The sequence below is a fragment of the Oratosquilla oratoria genome, chromosome 20, assembly GCF_046742065.1.
Source record: "Oratosquilla oratoria isolate Oo_2021 chromosome 20, ASM4674206v1, whole genome shotgun sequence".
Lineage (NCBI taxonomy): Eukaryota > Metazoa > Arthropoda > Malacostraca > Stomatopoda > Squillidae > Oratosquilla > Oratosquilla oratoria.
The window spans coordinates 50,489,677-50,510,039 of NC_134796.1; the positions used below are offsets into that span (position 1 = coordinate 50,489,677).

Consider the following 20,363-nt stretch of genomic DNA (forward strand, 5'->3'; position numbering starts at 1 on the left):
TGATAGAAGAAAGTTAATTATTTAAGTTTGACCAAATATTTGCCTTCTATCAAATTTCTATATATCTTTCAATTTTTCGTTACTTTAGGTTAACATAAAATATTAGAAAAAAAACTCTTATTAGTCTTAAGATTGTAAGGTGAGATAAAACAAATATAAATATATTATGTAGCAAAGAATTCACATTAAAATGAGCAAATTTGCATAAGTTGATGCCTTGGGTGTACAGTCAATAAATCAATTATTCAGTCAACCAATCAATTATTCAATCAGTCAGTCAATTAGTCAATGACGTTAAACCCCGTGACAGTATATTACCACTCTCCTTTCTCTGTTAGCCCTGTCTCCCATATAGACTCCAGGCCCATCCCTGCCTTTTCCTGACAAATACGTTTTACCTGGGGCAGTGATGACCTCCAATGTGGGTGTGGGTGTGGAGGGGCTCATAGGCTTTGTTTATTTTGGGTCATCTCTCTCTCTCTCTCTCTCGGAGATGACGCTATGAACAGGGTCCGAACTTGGACCTTGAGTCGTATGGCCGTAGTACCTGAGGTGGCGTTCGGTGACGAGGAAGGTTACTTGTCTCATGGCGTCAATCAAGGATCCTGAACAGAGATTCTGTGCCAAAGACGTCCGGACGGACAGGTTTGTGTCAAAGTCCTCTCGAAGGTCCAAGCCTCGTCACGTCCAGGACACGGACGACAGGAGCCTTCAAAACACGACCATTTGTCTTCTTCCACAAGTGTCTGTGCCATTACAGACTGATTGAGACTATCCATAGCTCCAGGGGTCATTCCCAATCCAGCTGTCTAGTCGGCTCCAGGTCCGAACCCCCGGATGTGGACCTCAAACTGCGCTTCGACTTAAATCTGATATTCCCCGGAAGAAGATGGGGAGACTTCACCAGGAGGCGCTGAGTAGCTGTGGTCAAAGCCCTATTTTTACGCTCTGGGGAGAGGTGGGGTGCAGGTGATCAACGGTCACTGTTAGTAATTGGAGAGAAGTTCGGGATTCGAATCCAGAACTAAGTGAATGCGAGGCCAGCACGATTCCGCGCATAGTGCTAGCTCGAAATAAAGTCAGGTCAAGTATTTTTTTTTTTTACGAGTCGACTCAGGTCACTGGATTACACTAAGGAAGGACTGGGATAGCGAAGAGAGCATTGAGTTTTTGGACAAGAATTTCCTAAGAAGCGAAGGATGTAATATAGTTATCAAAACTATATACATACTCAATAGATATGTCGTGCTAATATTAAAGTAATTTCACCTACACTGTGTCAGGTTCACACCAAATACTAGAAAGACATCAAGGGAATATTAAGCAGATATTGAAAGCGCTGAGGCCACGTTTATCAATAACAAAAGCATTGACAATGTTATTATTGTCAATGTGTCAACCTTGTGAAGGCCACGTGTAAAGTCTCCTCGACACAATGACACCCTTTGTAAACCTTAGTCTGTGGAATGAGACTGTTAATGAACGACTGCAGAGGAACGCAAGTGGAAGGTAATATATCACAGGAACTGATTGCAGGGACACATTTAACCAGGATATGATGAGCAAATATTACTTCAATACACGACCCCTCGGGGCGTCGCCTATTATCAGAGTTCAACAGAACAAAGGAAGTATTTCGACTGCGTTTTATTTGACAACTTTTTTCACTATCATTTGGTTTGATTTGACTGTTCTTTTTATTTTAGCCAGGATTTTTTTTTTGTTTTAGAACCGAATAAAATCAAGATTCGAAGAAAAATATGATTTTTTTTTTCCATCTTTGTATTCACATTAAATTAACCATCTATTTTTCTCTGGTCTCTAGATAATGCCTTCTACTTTCAAAAGCTTCCCTCGTACGGCTGCACACAAAGGCAAAACGTTTAATTACGACTCGACCACATTACTGTTTTTTCTTAATGTTATTCAACTCAGGGATCCTTAAAAGGCAAGAACAATGGGCCATGATCCAGTGGAAATAATTAAACGACATGACGTCACTTCCCTGACACGGGATCTCTGTCGCAACGACGCTCGGGGTGACGTTTTCTCTGCGTGCACATGAAGCCCTGAGAGCGTCATCTGAAACACTAATGTTCATGCGTTGGTGTTTATTTATCTACCTAAAGTGCGAGGCATTCACATTCAGATAAGACTACGTGCCTACATAGAACTACATGGCTACGTACTTCATCGAAACAACATAGGTTTGATGGCATTTTTAGTTTAGAGATGTGCTGTATTCACACAGGTACACAGACGAACTCTCTTTCGTAGATAACATTGGTCTATATACTTATTTTAATGGTAATATTAGAATTAGTCATAATAATTTTGAGAACGGAAAAGGCTTAATTTGGATAGAACAAAGTAGGCCGCTTCCTATACCAAAATAAAATCTGCTCAAATTTCTTTAGCTTCTTTCTGAGTTGTCAATTCCTTTAAATACCAGGCTCAGCTGAATAAAATAACCTTACGGCATCTAGAATAAATTATCAAAATTACAAAACGGAAGACAAATATATATGCACGCACATATATACATGGTGTGTGTGTGTGTGTGTTCATGTGTGTGTGTGTGTGTGTTCATGTGTGTGTGTGTGTGTGTGTGTTCATGTGTGTGTGTGCGCGTGTGTGTGTGCGCGCGCGCAGACTGTTCAATCACCGTCATTGTATTACATAACACTGTCAGCATAAAAAAGCATTATGCTGTTTATCATTTTAGGCAGGAAAGGATTCACACAGCGATTCATGAACCTAACAACAAATATATAATGAAAGCAATTTTGAAATATGAATTATTCCTCTGACTCTGAATGAAATATTGTCAATCTAAACAATAGTCATATACTCTGTTATTAGAGTATTTTTTTACAGAAATAGGTATTATTTCTGAGTCACTTTTTCAGTTTTCAATTTATACAACTCGTTCCCTCGGGTAAGATTTTATTTCTAAGTTACAGAATTGTTCCATAGGTAATGGTAACCAATCCATATTATCAAGACATTTATATTGTATACTTGCCACCATTGACCCTTTTTTTTTCCTGGTTATTACAGGCTCATCAATTACTATCAATTGGTAGTAAACGCCGGGTGTCGCTTCACTTCACTCACACACCGATGCCGTTCCCCCCCCCCGTTTCTCTGAGCAAGAACCCCCCCCACCTTCCCTCCAGCGATCACCCTCCCCATTCCAGACAGAAACGGTCGATTTTCTGCTGCCATGAGTTCTGTGGGCGTCTGCCCCCCTTTGTCTCTTCCACTCAAGAATGTCATTCGAAGGACTGGTATAACCCATGACGTAATGGGCTCATTCAACCAGGCTCTATGGCCTTGCCGATATTTATGCAGAAGTATTCGGATCTTCAAGTCGATTGTGATTCCTGTGTCGCTGTACGGATGTGAGACATGGACACACAGTGCCAACTCGAAGAGACATCTCGATGCTTTTGGTACCAAGTAGCATCGGAGAATGATGGAGTATGTCTGGGATGATTTATTTGTCTTTTTCATCAAACCATCGACTACGCCGTGAGATTCAGTTGAGACCTCTTATCAGCATAGTTGTTTTTTTTATCAACTGCAGCTATATGGACACGTGGCACACTTCCTCCAACGTTATTTAAAAGAATTGTTAAATCCAATTAATACTTTACCTCGACACGATTACATTTTTATCATCTCAACAAAGTATGGGGTATTGATTGCATAAGTCGTGTGTGGACAGTGCATCAGGAATCATAATGACATTCCCACATACCAGATCAATCTGAAACTAGTTTCCACCCAGAAAAAAAATGCTCACAACTTTCAAATTCTATGACCCCTCCTCTCTGTCGTTTTCCCTAAATCTCTCCATTTCTTCGGCGCAGTAGTGTCTCCGAGGGTAGAAGCGCTGGTTATTGGCAATGAAATACAAGTCTTTATCGTCTCAGATGAACTTCAGCTATTACAATATAAGGAGTTGATAATGTATTAGATAGAATATGATTATTAGATGTCTGAATGACAGATTCTTCACTTATCATATATAGATTGTTTTGACATTTCATAAGAATACAAATAAACATTAAGTTAATCTGTTCTTTGCATATTTTAAATATTCGTCATTGTTAAGTCGCACACACTTTAGTATATGTATTTAGCATTTATGAGGCGTATTTTCATGCATTCAAGCACTTAATTTTTCTTTTCACACATACAAACAAATGTTTACAACTAATGAATTCAACGTAAATTGACATAATGCGTTCCAATTATCCTTATACTGTGCTAAAGAAAGCATGATATATAACGCCATAAAATGGTTTTGTCGTAACACGCTTGTATTATTCCCTTCACCATTAATCACTTCTGATACGACATGACGTCAAGTCGTTATACATTAATTACAATGCAAGGGAACTCATGTTTACCATCTTGGTATCACCTCCTGCAGTCACGAGCAAATTTTTGCATATTAAGTATTAATTAGACCACGGGAACAGACGTGAGGGAATTTTTCATCAACTTTTTTCTTAACTATCAGCATTATTACACGGCATAAGGATACAAGGCCTGATTTTTCCTGTAAACTGAATGAAATGGATAAAATAGATAAAAGAAAAATGTGATAATGAAATCCTTCTAGCGAGGGTTTTAGAAATACACAAGAATAGACATAAGAATCAAATATCCATAGTTCTGTAAGTTTCTTTTAATCATTTTCAATATCAATTACTAGCACAACATACTAGGACAAAAGATCGATGTATTTCTGTAGATATATGCTGCGATGTGTGTGTGTGTGTGTGTGTGTGTGTGTGTGTGTGTGTGTGTGTGTAAGTGTAAAACCACACCATTGCCTATAGATCGGACACTCTTATCCATCTCTACTACTGTTATCCACGAGGTTTGGCAGCTGCCGATCATGAGTTCAGCAAGTGATTGAAGACTGTTGTGACTCGGACATAAGAACATAAGAGTGGAGGAGACTCCAAGAGACCATAAGGCCTACACTAGGCAGTCCCATGTCCCTTACCACCTGTCATCTCTTAAAGTTATCTCATCTTCTCTTAAAACAACCAATTGTTTCAGCGCTCACTGCTACGTTGTTACCAAGTCACACAAACACACAGACCTTTCAAGAACCTTACAAAGTAGAACATCATAGACATACAATATCGATCAAAATTTGCAATCTGTTTTGCATTAAGTTTTTCTTCTCCTTGTAATCATCTCTCTCGAACAAGTTTGGATAAGCTTGATGAAGACTAGATCAGGCGAGCTGGTGGTGTACAAACTAAGTTAGGGAGCAAGTTACGAGTTAGCCAAGTTCCCCCTCCGCCAGGGCAGGAGAAAGGAACGAATCTTGTAGTCGGATGCGATGAGGCTACTTTCCCCCGCTCGCTGCGCAAAAGAGAAAAAAAAAGGAAATAACTTAGACGCGACGCTGCTGCTGCTGCTGCAAGTGAGACATTTATCTGATGGCGGGATCCGGATGAAAACGTCATAGAGGTGGATTATGCGTCAATATTTACAGAAAGAGGAAACAATGTAGAAAGGCAAAGGAGGAGAAATGTTTTAGAAACCGGGACAAAAGGAGCCAAATTAGAATGGGGAATAGTCGGGAAAGGTATAGAGAAGTGGAAGATGGAGGAGGAAAGGAGGAAGAAAAGTTGGAAGGGAAGGACAAATATAGAAGGCTTTGAGAGCAGAGGAGGGAGTCCGCGTAGGGGACGTCGAGCCCCACAAAGAGGCGGGAAAACTGAAAAGAAATTGAAAGGGAACTGTGCAGCACAAGAAAGTGAAGACGAAGAAGAAGAGAAAGACGAAGACGAAAACCAAAAGCAAGACGCAGACGAAGAAAAGACAGAAAAGAGAGAAAAGCAAAGAAAGGGAAGAATATAGGACGAAGTAATGTATGAGCGATGAGGAAGAATACGAGGCAGAATGAGAAAGAACAAGTTGATTGGAGAGTACCAAGGGCTGAATATAAGGAGAGATTGAAGGACTAGAGAAGGACTGAAAGAAGTTAAAAAAACAAAACAAAAAAACAGAAGTGATAGATGCGGAGAAGGGAACAGTTAATGAAGGTTTTAGTTAAAAACGTACTTTATTGGGTCTAGAATGAGAGGCAACGCTCTGGAGACTAAAGAAAATAAAGTGATGCTCAAGCAGTGGTCGTCAAGGAAGAAGAGTTTAATGAGTGTCTTTGAAATGCGTCCGGATGCTTGGAGGGCGTGAAAATGCTGCTCCTACCTCCCCCGCCGGCTGCAATGTTGCCTGGCGGGCGGGCGGGCGGTCGGAGCGCATCTCGCCTTCACAGTCCGGGGAAGCAAAACTGGGGAGCAGACGAATTCTCGACCCGCAATATTGTGTGTGATGTAATTAATTATTAGCGGCGGGATTCGGGGGAGAAACGGACGAATTTCCGCCACAGTACTGGGCGGCATTTAATTAATCATTAGCGAGATTCATGTAGAGTTCGCGAACAATACTTAGTTGGTGGGGTGCTGCAAGCAATTTCTATCTGGAGTCCCAGAGGAAAGAGAGTACTGTGGTACTCGTACTGCTGCAAGGGCAACTTTAGCAGATCGCGATGGCTGCATTGACATTGGCCGCACAGGGAAACAGTGAATAAAACAGAAAGCAAATAAAAGAGATAACCCGTCGCACAAAAACAACAAGCTAAACAAAAAATCTATTGATAGGCGCTGCTGTATGGTACTCAGTTTTCTCAAAAATATCTTAAAACTACGAACTGTGTTACAGTCACCTGCCCAAGCGGGAGGTTGATGCAATTTACGTAAAGCGGTGTGGGTGGAATGTTGTCTGTGCTGAAATAGAAAATAGAAAATGTAATGTATTACAGAACAAAGATACAACGAAGCAGTGGATTGTGGTGGAAACGAGTTTGAATGAAGTATGACTGAACAGTAGATAGGGAAAGAATAAAAGATAATAATAAACAAGTAAATGGATGAATAATCATATATATATATATATATATATATATATATATATATATATATGTGGTTAAACTTAATGGCAAGATTATTATTGCAGAGTTTTTTTATCTGCCTTTTCTCTTTCTCTGAGAGAAAATCTCCTGCCCATATATACAATGAATATATATATATATATATATATTTGAAACCCCCCTAATGCATACAAAAGAGAGAGAAAATATTTCATTCCTCTCTCCATTGATTTTATTCCCCTCAGGATTAGGGCATACTTCGGCGCGACCCCACGGTGGCAACGTTGCCCCCCCCCCCTGGGGGGTCTTTATGACTTGGCTTTGGAGGCGAAAGGGACTCGCACCCTTCCCTGAGCGGCAGGAGCTCCCCCACACCACCCTACCCTACCCCAGACCCCCACTGATCCTCCTGAATAGAGTCAATGTGGCTGCTCTGAGGAGTGATTAAGGAACGGGAGTTCAAGGCAGGCTCCGTGCCAAAGACGTTCCAATATCAACAGGAACAAAGATAGCAGTCGAGACCTGTTAGTCACATTATGCCAGCTACCACCAACTCATTCCATTTGTCTCCATGGCATCCCATTGCTGCCACAGAATTTAAACTCTGTTCTATGTTTCCTAGTAAGTAGTCATGTTTTAGTCCTACCATACCAGGCCTTTCTGATTTTTCGTATTTTTATTAAGGGCATTGTAATACATTATTCTTAAAATCTCATGAGATTCCCATTGTTCCTTTTCCCCACCCCCCTTTTATTTTTACATTCTTATCATGAGGAACAATGGAGCACAAAAGAGAAGGTATATTGACTTTACTTGTAAAATGGAGGACATTTGTTGCGAGGCTGTAGGAACCATTTTGCTTCATCTGCAACATATACGACACAAAAATTTTAAGTCATGAAAGGCCCATTATGTCATAAAAGCAAGATCGAAAGACAAGACACTGCTTCCATAGCTCCCTAGAAAACGTAGATTTTACTCGTCATGAGAGCCCAAAGCTTGTATATATATATATACTGTATAGGCCCGATCTATGGGTAATGCTATGACCATACACACACAACGTTGATGAGGTGTAATCTAATCTGGGCCTTCGGGATAGGCTTCTCGGTACCCCCTCTGTACTGCATAGAAAAGGTCGGTGACAGACACCGGAGGTGCCTACAGATCTCTAGCTGAGGTCCTGGGCGGGCCCTGGAACTGAGCGCCATCCTATCAGGCTGCCTCCTTAATGTGTAAGACAGAAAGACGAAGAGAGAGAGAGAGAGAGAGATAGATGGATGGATGAAGAGAGGGAGGGGGAAAGGGAGAGGGAGTGGGAGGAAGGCGGGATGGAAAGGTGGATATTTAGCCCGTAGCTTTATTGGTCTATTTATTTATTAACTATTTATTTATTCGTTTATTTGTTTATGTATCTATTTATCTACTTATTCGTTTAATTGTTCATCTACTTATCTACTTGTTTTACAATGTCCTTCGAATAAGCTTGTAGTCAAAATTGCAAATTAATATTGGCGAGACCCCACGACGCCACGCTCGTTGGTCTCCGCGGCCAATAACATCGACTGTTGAGTCATGCCTTGCGGGATCCCTCGAGTACAAATACCGCAACATTGACTAGAAGATTTTCTTAAAAAAAAAAAAAAGAGAGAAAAATACACATGTATAGATATGGAGGTCTTAATCCTACCTTATGAATGGGGAGGAAGATTTCTCATTAAAGTGCATTTTTGACTTGACTCTTCGAGATAGAACAGTACTAAAATAAAGGGGAGGTGGGATACCCTCCCCCCACACACCCATCCGTTGAGTCGCCTTATGGCGTACAAAGTGCTCACGGGGTATCAGTTACCTTGAGTCTGCTCGCAACCAATCACGGAACGACCGGCGGGATAAAAGACATCAGCTCAATAATATAGTTTATCTGATCCGGAGCAAACTTGCCCGGAGTGTGGAAGGATATGCGGCTCAAGAATTGGGCTCCACAGACACCTCCGCTAGCATCAGCGCCGATGACCTCAGCATCACCACCCAGCTTCACTCCAGCCACCTCACCTCACCGGAGCACTGTCGTTTTTTTTTTTTTTTTTTTCTAACTGTGGGCCTTTGTCTGTGGATGTATGCGTGGGGCGGGAGGGGAGTGGGGAGTACCTCTGCCTCTCATAGAGCAGTGACAACATGTATTGGTGCTCCATGCGTCACCTTGTCGAGAGTTTTCTACCAAGAATAGATTATTTTTCCCCCAATCTTTCAATTTTCTTTCACCTGTGACCTGACACTGTGACCTGTGACCTTAAACCCACCCGTATAGGCTGTCATTTTTTTTTATTCCGTCTGACGCTACAAGGCGGTTTCCTTCATCTCCGTGACATCCCTCCTTTAGTAAAGGTCCTACAGCCTATCTCGAGTGCCCCCTTTTATACCTGATGGTGTGTGTATATGTATATAATATATATATGTATATAATATATATATATATAATATATATATATTATATAATTTTTTTATGCTTGTCGCCAAAATATCCTCCTCATTTTCATTAGACGCTCTTGGTATCAGAATGGTTAATGAATAGGTGACATATATTCATTCGTTACAAGAAACTTTTGAAAATACATATACTAAGCTTTGCTTAATTATCTAGGGGGTCTGTGCGCTTAAAGCTACGCATGGCAGGTTGGTTTATGTCTTGTGTTTCGAAGGGCCGGATTTAGGAGGCCCGGGTTTGAGTCTATCAACTGCCAGTGTCTGACAGCTCCCCTGTCAGCTCAAGCACAGCTATGCGCCTCCTGATGAATGGTTCTTGCCTTCACCCTGAGAGGGGAATGAGGGGGTGAGGGGCTTTGCACCAAACCCCCCACAGCAAACAGTTATAAATTATAACGTTATGTAAACTTTGTATACATTTTCAATGTGAATTTTCTGTCTTGATGCATTGCTTCAGACCCCCCAAGGCAGTGAGCTTGAGGCCGGGATGACCCTTCGACCATGAGGAGATAAGAAGAAAAGGAGACAAAGGGTGCTGGGTGGGGGGGTGGGGAGTGGTTTGGGCGCGAGTGGCAGAGTGTCCTTGACTTGGCTACCTCCCTTATACGAGGGAGAAGAAGCCCTTGCTGCTATATAGATAGATGGATAGATAGATAGATAGATATTTTCATTCTCGCGCTTACAGTAGCTCGGGTGGAGAACAAGATAGAGCGCCAATGAGACTCTACATCGCAGTTTGTGACCAATAATAACCATTGCTTGCCATCGGGGGTTGGGGGAATCTCACACCGAAGTAGTCATAGATGTGTTAAATGATTTTTTTTAGAAAATGTAGCAGAAAGGAGGGGATAAATAAAGTTAAAAGTTATCAAATTCTTTATCTGAATAGAGATGAGTTATTATCTCCAGGTGTGAACCCAGAGGTGGGGGAAGGAGAGGGGAGGGGAGGGGAGGGGAGAGGGTTCGAATCCACAGAGACGTTTTTTTTGTTTTTTGTTTTTTTCCAGCTGCTCCCTCCGAAAACAAGTAACACCTGAAACATCAGAAATGTGTAAAAGAAGCACAAATAATGCAAGAATTGTTATATATTGTATTCAACAACAAGTAACGCTTTAGATATTGGAATGTCACTCGCATATCGTTGATACATTTGTGTAAAAGAAAGAAAGAATACAAGAACTGTCATTTACTATGCTCGAAGAAAAAGAAGCACGCACAAAAGTGTACACAAAGAAATTCACGTATGAAAATCGAAAAATATATATTATATACGAAAGTATAAACATACACACACACACACACACAAATACAAATATAAAAGAGAAAGAAACTTTCATATTCGGCGCTCACTACATCTTATGCATTCGCTTTGTTATATGTTCTAATACGAGAAACGCAACATCCTTTAGTTTTGAGTAATTAACATACGTTACAAAATGTAATGGGATCAACATGCCACAAAGGCCTTTGCGCACAACTCCCCCTCCCAGGGTTACACGTGACATTTCAAAAGTCATCAGGTTTCATTTTTCCAGTGCTGCCTGCTTTTGTCTTTCATTTTAAGTGCCCTGGATGAAAGTAATTAGTAGATGACACTACGTGCATGTGTCGCCTTTACAGTACAGGTTGTTCTAAATACGTACACACACACACACACACACACACACACACACACACACACACACACACACACACACACACACACACACACACACACACACACACACACACATACATACACACACACATGCATACACACACATATGCATACACACGTATGCATACACACACATATGCATACACACACATATGCATACACACAATTATGCACACGCGCGCACACACACACACACACACACACACACACACACACACACACACACACAGACACGCGCGCGCGCGCGCGCACACACACACTGCATTGCCCTTAACCCGAGTCGTGTGGCTGGAAGCAGGGATGATCCTTCGCCCACAAGGTGGTGCATGCGTCGAAAGTGGTGTGCTGAATGAATTCTAATTGTTAGTGAAGTTGATGTTATGTCTATATTTACTCGGGGAAGGTTATATGTACATATATATATATATATATATGTGTGTGTGTGTGTGGAGAAAACTATCTTTTTTGCGAAATTTAACTTTTTTCTAGTATTCTCGATATTTTTGGTGATGGATTTTCCTTCAGGCGAATGAGCATAAGCTAAATTTGCATATTTTTTCCTTTCTTCAACGTTTCGTCTTTAATAAGATGTCTTCAGGAATGTCTTTAATGACATAAGACAATTACAAATGATGTGATGAAAACAATATAACAGGAATGAATATAAATGATGATTGGTACTTGCTTCTAAAACGTCGCCTGCAATGGGGCGTCTGATATCTGTCTGGAAGAGTAGGGTCGAGTGGGGTGGGGTGGGGTGGGGCGGGGCTGGTGCCTACAAGAGACATGGCACTTTCCAGTTTTCCCCATTGTAGGCTACATTTTATAAATAAATAAAAACCATTAGTTATATCCATTCCTGTTCATTTTCACCAGTCTAACCATATCCTTATAATTAGAACTTAGATGTGTTTCCCCGTTTTTTTTTTTTCTGAATAAAATCCCTCTGTTTATTCCGATCTCATTTTCTAACCTATTCTTCATCCATTTGGGAGTATCGGTATTCGTCCTTATCGGTTTGAGGGGAATAAATGTACGCTGGGGCACACGAAATACTAACAGTTAGGTTACTATACATTTCATTCAGACCACTAACCCCGCTATTGACCTCAGGGATTAGGTGGTATGTGACCTCACCTGAGGACCTCCTACATCCCTCCGTGACCTGACCTTGGTCTAGACCCTTGACCCCGCTAACGACCTCCGGGTTGACGGCGTACCTGATCGATCTCGCAATTCTTTCCATCTGGACAGCTGACCCCGTTGTTGTCCTCCGGGCTGGTCTTGTATGTGATCAGTTGTCCTAAATCTTTCCTCAGCTTTTCAAAATTGGCTCTCCTGAGGTCAGGTACTATTCAGTTCTTCCCATTTAATATTTGGTCTTATTTCTAGGCGATTGCTAGTCTCTAGGCTATCAACCCGATTGTACGTTTTTTTTTTTTTTTTTTGTTAGGTCCTCAATATCAGTTAGTAAATCCAGAATATTCTCTTCCCTCGTAGGATCGGTAATCATTTGTTTTAGGAAATTATCTACTAAATGTTCCAAGTCCATGTTTCTAAAGTTAAAATCTCCCATGATCACAACATTTTTGTAGCGATACGCCCTGTCACTTTCCTGAAACCGTTCAGTCTGTTCCAGGCAAAAGTTAGGAGGTTTATTTTGGATCCCGGTGATAAAATTCTCCTCCCTGCCTATAATCTCCACCCAAATAGATTCCGTGCTTTAGTCTCCCTTAATTGTTTTGTTGATATAATGCAATTAGCTGTGTTTTTGAGGAAAAGTGATACTCCTCTCCCCCCCCTTCCTGCCTACCCTATACTTTAGAAATAGTATATAACCTGCTATCTTGATTTCTGGAAGGCAATGTCTATCTGCTAGATTGAACCAGGATTCAATAGTAGCTATAATAACAAATCTCTACATATGCCTTACCTCTCAACAAATAGATTTTATTCATTACGCTTCTGCCGTGCGTGTGTGTGTGTGTATGTTTGTGTGTGTGTGTGTGTGTGTGTGTATGTTTGTGTGTGTGTGTGTGTGTGTGTGTGTGTGTGTGTGTGTGTGTGTGTGCGTGTGTGTGTGTGTGCATATGTTCTTGTACTGTACCTATTGTATCTATCTGAAGAGGAGCGCAGAGAGTGATCGAAATATACAGAATCTTGTGTTTCTTATCTTATTTTTCAGTACTGGGTTATAAGTTCAATGTTATCAAAGTGCTACGACATTATTTTTCCCTGATATATGTAATATGTGTCATATGTTTCCGGGTCGACAGCTATTACCCTCTTTGATTAGAGTTCAAACCTCACATAAACCAATCTATAGGCAATGCTGTGACCGTACTCTCACACATGCATGATGTACAGGATTATGCATGTAAATGTATGTGCATGTGTATGTACATATGTATCAGGCCACATATACACAGACCCAAGACTTTGGGCAGGTAGGGAGAGCCGTTGAATTTGATTCAGGAAAAAGAAAGTAGTGCCGGAGAGAAAAGCGTATCCAAAGGTGCTCCTATTGAAAGAGGAATTGGGAAGATGGCCGTCCCGTGATATTCGCAGCGGATCGAGGACCTCTGCAATGGACTCTCAAACTCAAAGGTGGTGAAGCAAAGCAGTGGCCCGTGATCAAAAGGAGCCTTGAAGACCGACCGGCCGGCCAGGGGTGAGCGAGGAGGAGGAGGAGGAGGAGGAGGCTACCAATCCCAATGGAAACGGTGAGGATGACGTGACGAAAGGATATACGCGGATTGAGAGGTTGGAATCGGGGCTACGAGGTTGAGGGTTAGGAGACTGAGGGTTGGGAGGTTGAGGGTTAGGAGGTGGGTTGGAGGTTGAGGGTTAGAGGTTGGAGTTAGAAGTTGAGGATTGGTAATTGAAGGTTATGGCTTGGAGATTAAGGATTGTGGGTTCAGGGTTTAGGGCTGGAGTTTTGAGTTTAAGGGGCAAAGGGTAAGAAGTAGGTTATGGCTCAAAGTTATTGGCTGAAGGATCTCCTGTCGGTATGCTCTTCCTTTGCAATCCCGTATGAGGAGGTTAGGCGGACACTCTCTCACTGCAACCCGTATCGAAGGAAGGGTTCTGAAAGAATTCAGAGAAAAAAAGATCAAGAATCAGATGGAAACGAACAAAGGATAAGAAGACCAAAGAACGAAAAGATAGGGGGAAAAAGGGAATAAAAGAAGAAGAAGAATAAAGGGACGCAAAGGGCCCGGGAAGGAAAAAGAAAGAAAAGACAACATATGAATGCAAGGAAGAAGAAAGTAGAGAAAAAATGTCGGAAGGCAGAAGACGCCGCAGTGGTAATGAATGGATGACGGTGAACTCTCCAAACAAGACGTGACGAGCTGGAAGCTCCAGGATGTATATACACTCCGTGAAGAAATTTTTCATCACGGTAGATCGGAAGGCAAGATAAAGAACGAGACTAATTAATTAGGTGACCTGGGAATGGAGATGAGGGCTAGGGAGAGGGGCAGAAAAGGAGAAACGGAGGAGGAGGTGAAGGAGGAGGAGGAGAAGAGGAGAAGGGGGAGGAAGACAGGATGAGGAGGCAGAAAAGGAAGTAAAAATCCACAGGGGCGTGGAAGAGGAAGAGGAGTAGGAGGGAAAAAGACGAGATTAAAGAGGGAAGCGGGGGGGGGAGGAGAGAAAGGGAGGAAGAATTTGAAAGGGAGAGCACAAAGAGGAGGAAGGAAGATGGGGCTTACAAGTGGCAACGGAGGTGACTGTGAGGGTGAACAAAGAGAAAAATAAAATGTTTCAAACTATGAGAAGCCCTCAGGAAGGGCTCGTAGGAATGGGAGGAACTGGCCGTGTTTCCGAAAGGGGGAAAGGTGACCCTAATAAATCAAAAGAAAAATAACCAAAAAAAAGACAGAATTCCATAACGTCGGGGAGTGGTACAACCGTAGACCCAAATGATGAGGATCACAGTCTCCAAATCCTCATTAGGGCGATGTTTCACGGGATCAATCAGCGTCACACATAGTGTGATTGAATAAGGATGAACCTCAATTTAATCGCAGCAGGGAGGGAAAACGAGAAAAACGGACGAACGAGACTCGAAGACAAGAAAGGAGAACACCAAGCGTTCGGCAGCTATGAAGAAGAATTCAAACGATTCACGGGTGAAATTTCTGTCACCCACGGGTCTAGTTTTAGGGGATGGGTCGGGGGGGGGGGATTTGGTCGTCTCGGTAAGTGCTGTGCAATTCAGGAGAGAACTGGTCTATTTCGTTTGAGTTGCTTTCCACCTCATCAATTGCCCCCTAATGGCGCGATTCCCTTTCCCTCCCAAGATTTATGTCGTATTCACTTGCTTTACCTCCACGATGCCCTGACCTTATCTCCTGTCTCAGCCGGACCATCTATTCTGACCCCCTCGACTTCCTTCAAGGGGTTTCCACAAAAGCAGATGCACCCCTCCCCCCCTCGAACCCTTGCGACATTTTTTATAACTAGAGCGGAATTGTTAGCAACATGGGCCGAGACGGGGGGCGAGGGGGGGGGGCTTCCAACAAGAAGAGGCCCAGCAGCAAAGTCGTCGGCTGACAGACACCGTCTCTTCCCTCCTTGTGTCTCTTCTTTGCGGCACTTTTAGTTTATTTCATTTATTCGTTGATTTAACTTCTTCACTTCCTTCGCCCCACCTCGACCTTTGCTGATTATTATTCATAAGGGGAAGATATGTCTGTTCCAGGAATGTACCGTCAGTAATCACTCAGGGAAGGCAGTTGGTGATTTTATGGAGTAAAATGTCATCAAAATATTTGCCAGTATAATAAAAGGATATGAATATTAAGAAAGTTAATCTAATAACTATAATAGTCTTTTTGTACAGAAAATTAATTCTTCTCCCAGGGTAGGTGCTGCCTACCTTGCCTATCTATACCGACACGTCCTTGGTCTGTTCACATGTCATAATCCACCCACGGGCTCCATACTGACGATTAAAACTCTTCTCTACCTTTCTATCATTCCATTTCCTTCTGTCTTGCAGGTCCCTAAGCCTTCGTTGATTTTTATTTTTATTTTTTATTTATCTTTTTTAACTAACTACGGCATCCCTGAATACTATGCCCTTTCAGTGGCGCATCACGCTTACTGTGGTTGAAAAGAACATAAGAATGGAAGATACTACACTAGGCAGTTCCACCTGTCATCCATATCCATAAAGTTATTTCTTAAAAAAAAAAAAAAAAATAGTTTCAGCGATCACTACATGGTTACTATTATGTCCATTTGTTAACCAAGTTCTGCCTATTTCCCTCTCAAATCTAAATTTGTCCAATTTAAACCCATTACTACGAGTCATATCCAGTTGCCATAACATAATGGCCTTACCCGCATCACCCTTGTTAGACCCCTTGACCCATTTGAATACCTCTATTAGATCACCCCGCACTCTACGTCTTTCCAGATAGCGTAAGTTAAGGTGCTTAAGCCTGTCTTCGTAAGATATATTTCCGAGCCCATGTATCATTCTGGCCATTCTCCTCTGTACCACATAGTGAAGGATGGGTCTAACCAACGCCAGATAGAATTTAATGATTACCTCAGCACTTTTGTTTGTGACTGTCCCAGCAGTAAATTCTAATGCCCTCTTAGCCCAACTCCTGGCACTAATACAAAAGAGGTACATCTTGCTCACTGTGGTTGGCTAGGTTCTAAAAGGTCTCTTTTCTTTCAGTACAACATCAAGAAGAAGGAGGAGGTCGTGGCGGAGGAGCCCATGCTTCCGGACAACCCGCTCATGAGGAAGAAGAAGACTCCAGAGGAACTTGCCGCAGAAGCCGAAGCAGAAGATCAAGATGAATTTACGAGTAAGTAGGCGGGGTCGGCCGCACGAGTTGATGTAAAGCGATAAGGTTTCCGCAGACCGTAGTCAACAAACTCGTGGTTTCGGTCCCTTTATCTCCCACCCAGTGGAATGTTCCTCAGTATGAACAGATTAAAGAAAGATTGACTCAAAGACCAACACTGCTCCATCTTGTGCCTTCCTTGTCTGCATTATCATAACGATTACCACGCGGGGGTTTCTTGACTACTACTGGCATGTACCTTTCACTTTACTCGTTAGAATTATTTTGTCGTTGAACAAATCGCAAAGTTTAATGAGATTGTTACAACTTGGTCCCCTGTACCGTGAATGACGCCTCACTCAGGGCGAAGGTGGGAGTGGGGGGTGGTGGGACCCTCAGGGAAGACACGAAATCTGTGGATTTATTCTCTTCTAACACACAATGTTGGTGTAAGGGTAGTAAGTGCATGTAGTAAGGTGTTACATTGTGTGTGTGTGTGTGTGTGTGTGTATCTGTCTGTCTGTCTGTGTCTGTGTGCGCGCGCGTGCATTTGCTGTTTGAATAGGGCATCAGGCCAGCCTTGCATGGTTCAAACGTACGTAGTGCTTACATATGAAACCTTATTACCTTGTTTTCCCACTTTCCTCGGTATTTGAACTGAGAACCGCTTCGCATAAAGCGGGAGCCTCGCTAAAGAGGCGGCCGGCGGCGGCGGCGGTGGTTCTTCCTAGAGCGTTGGGCTAATGATCAGCGATGATAGCCTTCTTTGTCGGGAAAATGTATAGACAAATTCCCCCACCAATGGGTGCTATTTCGGATTCATTGCTCATTCGTTTCCTTTCTTTCCTCCACGTATTACCTCACTCCAGGGATCATTAGAACGCCTTTATCGGAAAAAGAAGAAATTATTCTTGTTCTTCTTTTACCGTGAATCTGACCTTATCTATCCTTCCTGGCAGTCTCTCTGGGGTCAACCTGGCACGGCGACTGTTATTGGAATTGTTCCAATGGTTTTAATCCACTTTTTTTTCCTCTTGGGTCTATTGACCACTTCGTCAGATATAATATAAATAATGTATCTGTCTCATTATGCGGCGCAGTGATAAATAATTGAATAAACATTTGTCGACCGTTCAAAAAATTCTCGAAATAATGTTCACCCCGATAGCATTCAACAACCATTTTTGCATAACACCAAGCTAAGCTTTGTCACATAGATTTCTGTGCATAATTCAAACAATGGCAGAGCAAAATGTTTTAGTAATAGTTGGGGAAAAACACGAATTTGTCAGTCACTCGTGAACTCTTCTGTATCACTTAGATATTTTATTCTGTTCTGATTTTGAGAGAAGTCTGGGTTTTTAATGACAATTTGATTTAGATTAACTCACGAGAGTCTAAGAGACACTTTATTTATTTATTTAGGCATTTATTTATTCAATTCTTTATCTATTTTTGTAATTACTTGGGTATCTATCTATTTATTTGTTTATTCACTTATTTATTTACCTATTTCTACTAACGTCAGACAATTTCATTCAGGTTAGAGAAATCTTTGAGCCTTTACCGACGCGAACAGGAATTATTGCCCATCGTGTATTCGGCCTTGATAGGCTGCAGAAGCAGCAGTACCCAAGAATTTCGGTTTTCGGCGAAAAGAAAAGAAAAATTATATGGAATGTACAGGTTGATTAAAAGGCGTCCAGAAATTAGGATCTTCAAACCTAGCAAAGGCACTAATACATGTGCTTCGTTCCCTGTTATTACCTCTGTACATTCTCCAGTGATTTGTTCATATTGCGTTCATGCAACCACACAGGCACACACGCACAAACGCTCATAAACTTAACAAGCTTGTAATTCTACAAACAATTACAGTTTTTATGAGGACGACCTCATTCGTACACACGTACACATGTTAATGCTCGTACACACGCACGCGAAAGCAAACACATGCTAAACAAACATACACACATACAAATACGAAAATACACTTACACTCATACAAACACGCACGCGCACACTCACACACACACACACACACACACACACACACACACACACACACACACACACACACACACACACACACACACACACACACAAAATGTTAGTCATATTGTGAGGAACCCTATTTCGATAAATAAAGCACAGTTCCCGTCATTCGTGGTGGTGGTGATGATGGTGATGGTGATGATTGTGATGATGGTAATAGTGATGGTCATGGTGATGATGATTATGATGATGATTATGAAGATGATGATTATGTAATTGTGGTGATGGTGGCGATGATGATGATGATCATGGTGGTAATTGTGGTGATGGTGATGATGATGGTGGTAATTGTTATTATGGTAATTGTGGTGATGGTGATTACGGTAATGATGATGATGGTAATGGTGATGGTAGTGATAGTGATGGTGATGGTGATAATGGTGATGATGATGATGGTCATGGGGATGGTGGTGATGGGGAAGATGATAATGGTGGTGGTGGTAGTGATACTGATGGTGGTGATGATAAGGATAGTGATGGTGGTGGTGATAATGATAGTGATGGTGGTGATGATGGTGATATGTGATAGTTATGGTGGTGATGATGATGATAGTGGTGATAATGATAGTGATGGTGGTGATTGCGGTGGTGATATGTGATAGTGATGGTGATGATAGTGGTGGTGGTATTGATGTTGATAGTGATGGTGGTGATGATGATAGTGGTAATGATAGTGATGGTGGTGATTGTGATGGTGATATGTGATAGTGATGGTGATGATAGTGGTGGTATTGATGGTGATGGTGATATTGATAGTGATGATGGTGGTGATAATGATAGTGATGATGGTGATGGCGATGATGATAGTGATGGTGATAGTGGTGATTATGGTGGTGATGGTGATGATGATAGTGATGGTGATGATGATGGTGATTGCATCCGACCTAGATATGGATCAAAAGGTCTCCTGTCGGCATGCTCCGCCTTTGTAATCCTTTGTAATCCTTTGTGATAGTGGTGATAGTGATGATGGTGGTAGTAGCAGTGGTAGCGGCGGTGATGCATGCGGTGGTGAGAGGTATAGTAATGGTGTTGGATGTTCGCAGGTGATGTGTTTTTTTTTACCCATCATTGCGGTTGATGACCTAGCCTTGCCTTGCCTTGCCTTGCCTTGCCTTGTAGTTTCCCGCGCGTGCGGGTCGTCGACCTTGGCCCTGATTGACCCTTGCGTGTCCCCATCTCACTCACTCACTGCCTCTGAATCGATCAATTATCTCTCAATAATTGGCTCATTTGATTAACTTTCATCATTCGTTTGTTTATTTTGTTATACATATGACTTTGTGTGTGTATACATTAACATGTACATAAATTAATAAATCAATAGTTTAATGAATAAATGAATAAATAGATGCATAAATAAGTAAATAGATAAGTTGGAAAACGAATA

General features: G+C 41.9%; 1 protein-coding gene across 5 annotated transcripts in view; it reads left to right on the forward strand.

Annotated features, from left to right (window-relative positions):
* The window catches only part of cpx (synaptic transmission protein complexin), a 446,894-nt gene that overhangs the window by 386,048 nt on the left and 40,483 nt on the right, over positions 1-20,363 (forward strand). For all 5 annotated transcript variants that reach the window (XR_012967375.1, XR_012967376.1, XM_076204089.1 and 2 more), the window contains exon 4: positions 16,807-16,939. Coding sequence is in view for 3 of the 5 variants with exons in the window: in XM_076204089.1 (XP_076060204.1) it covers positions 16,807-16,939 (133 nt within the window). In the remaining 2 variants the exon portion in view is untranslated. The remainder of the gene's footprint in view (positions 1-16,806; positions 16,940-20,363) is intronic.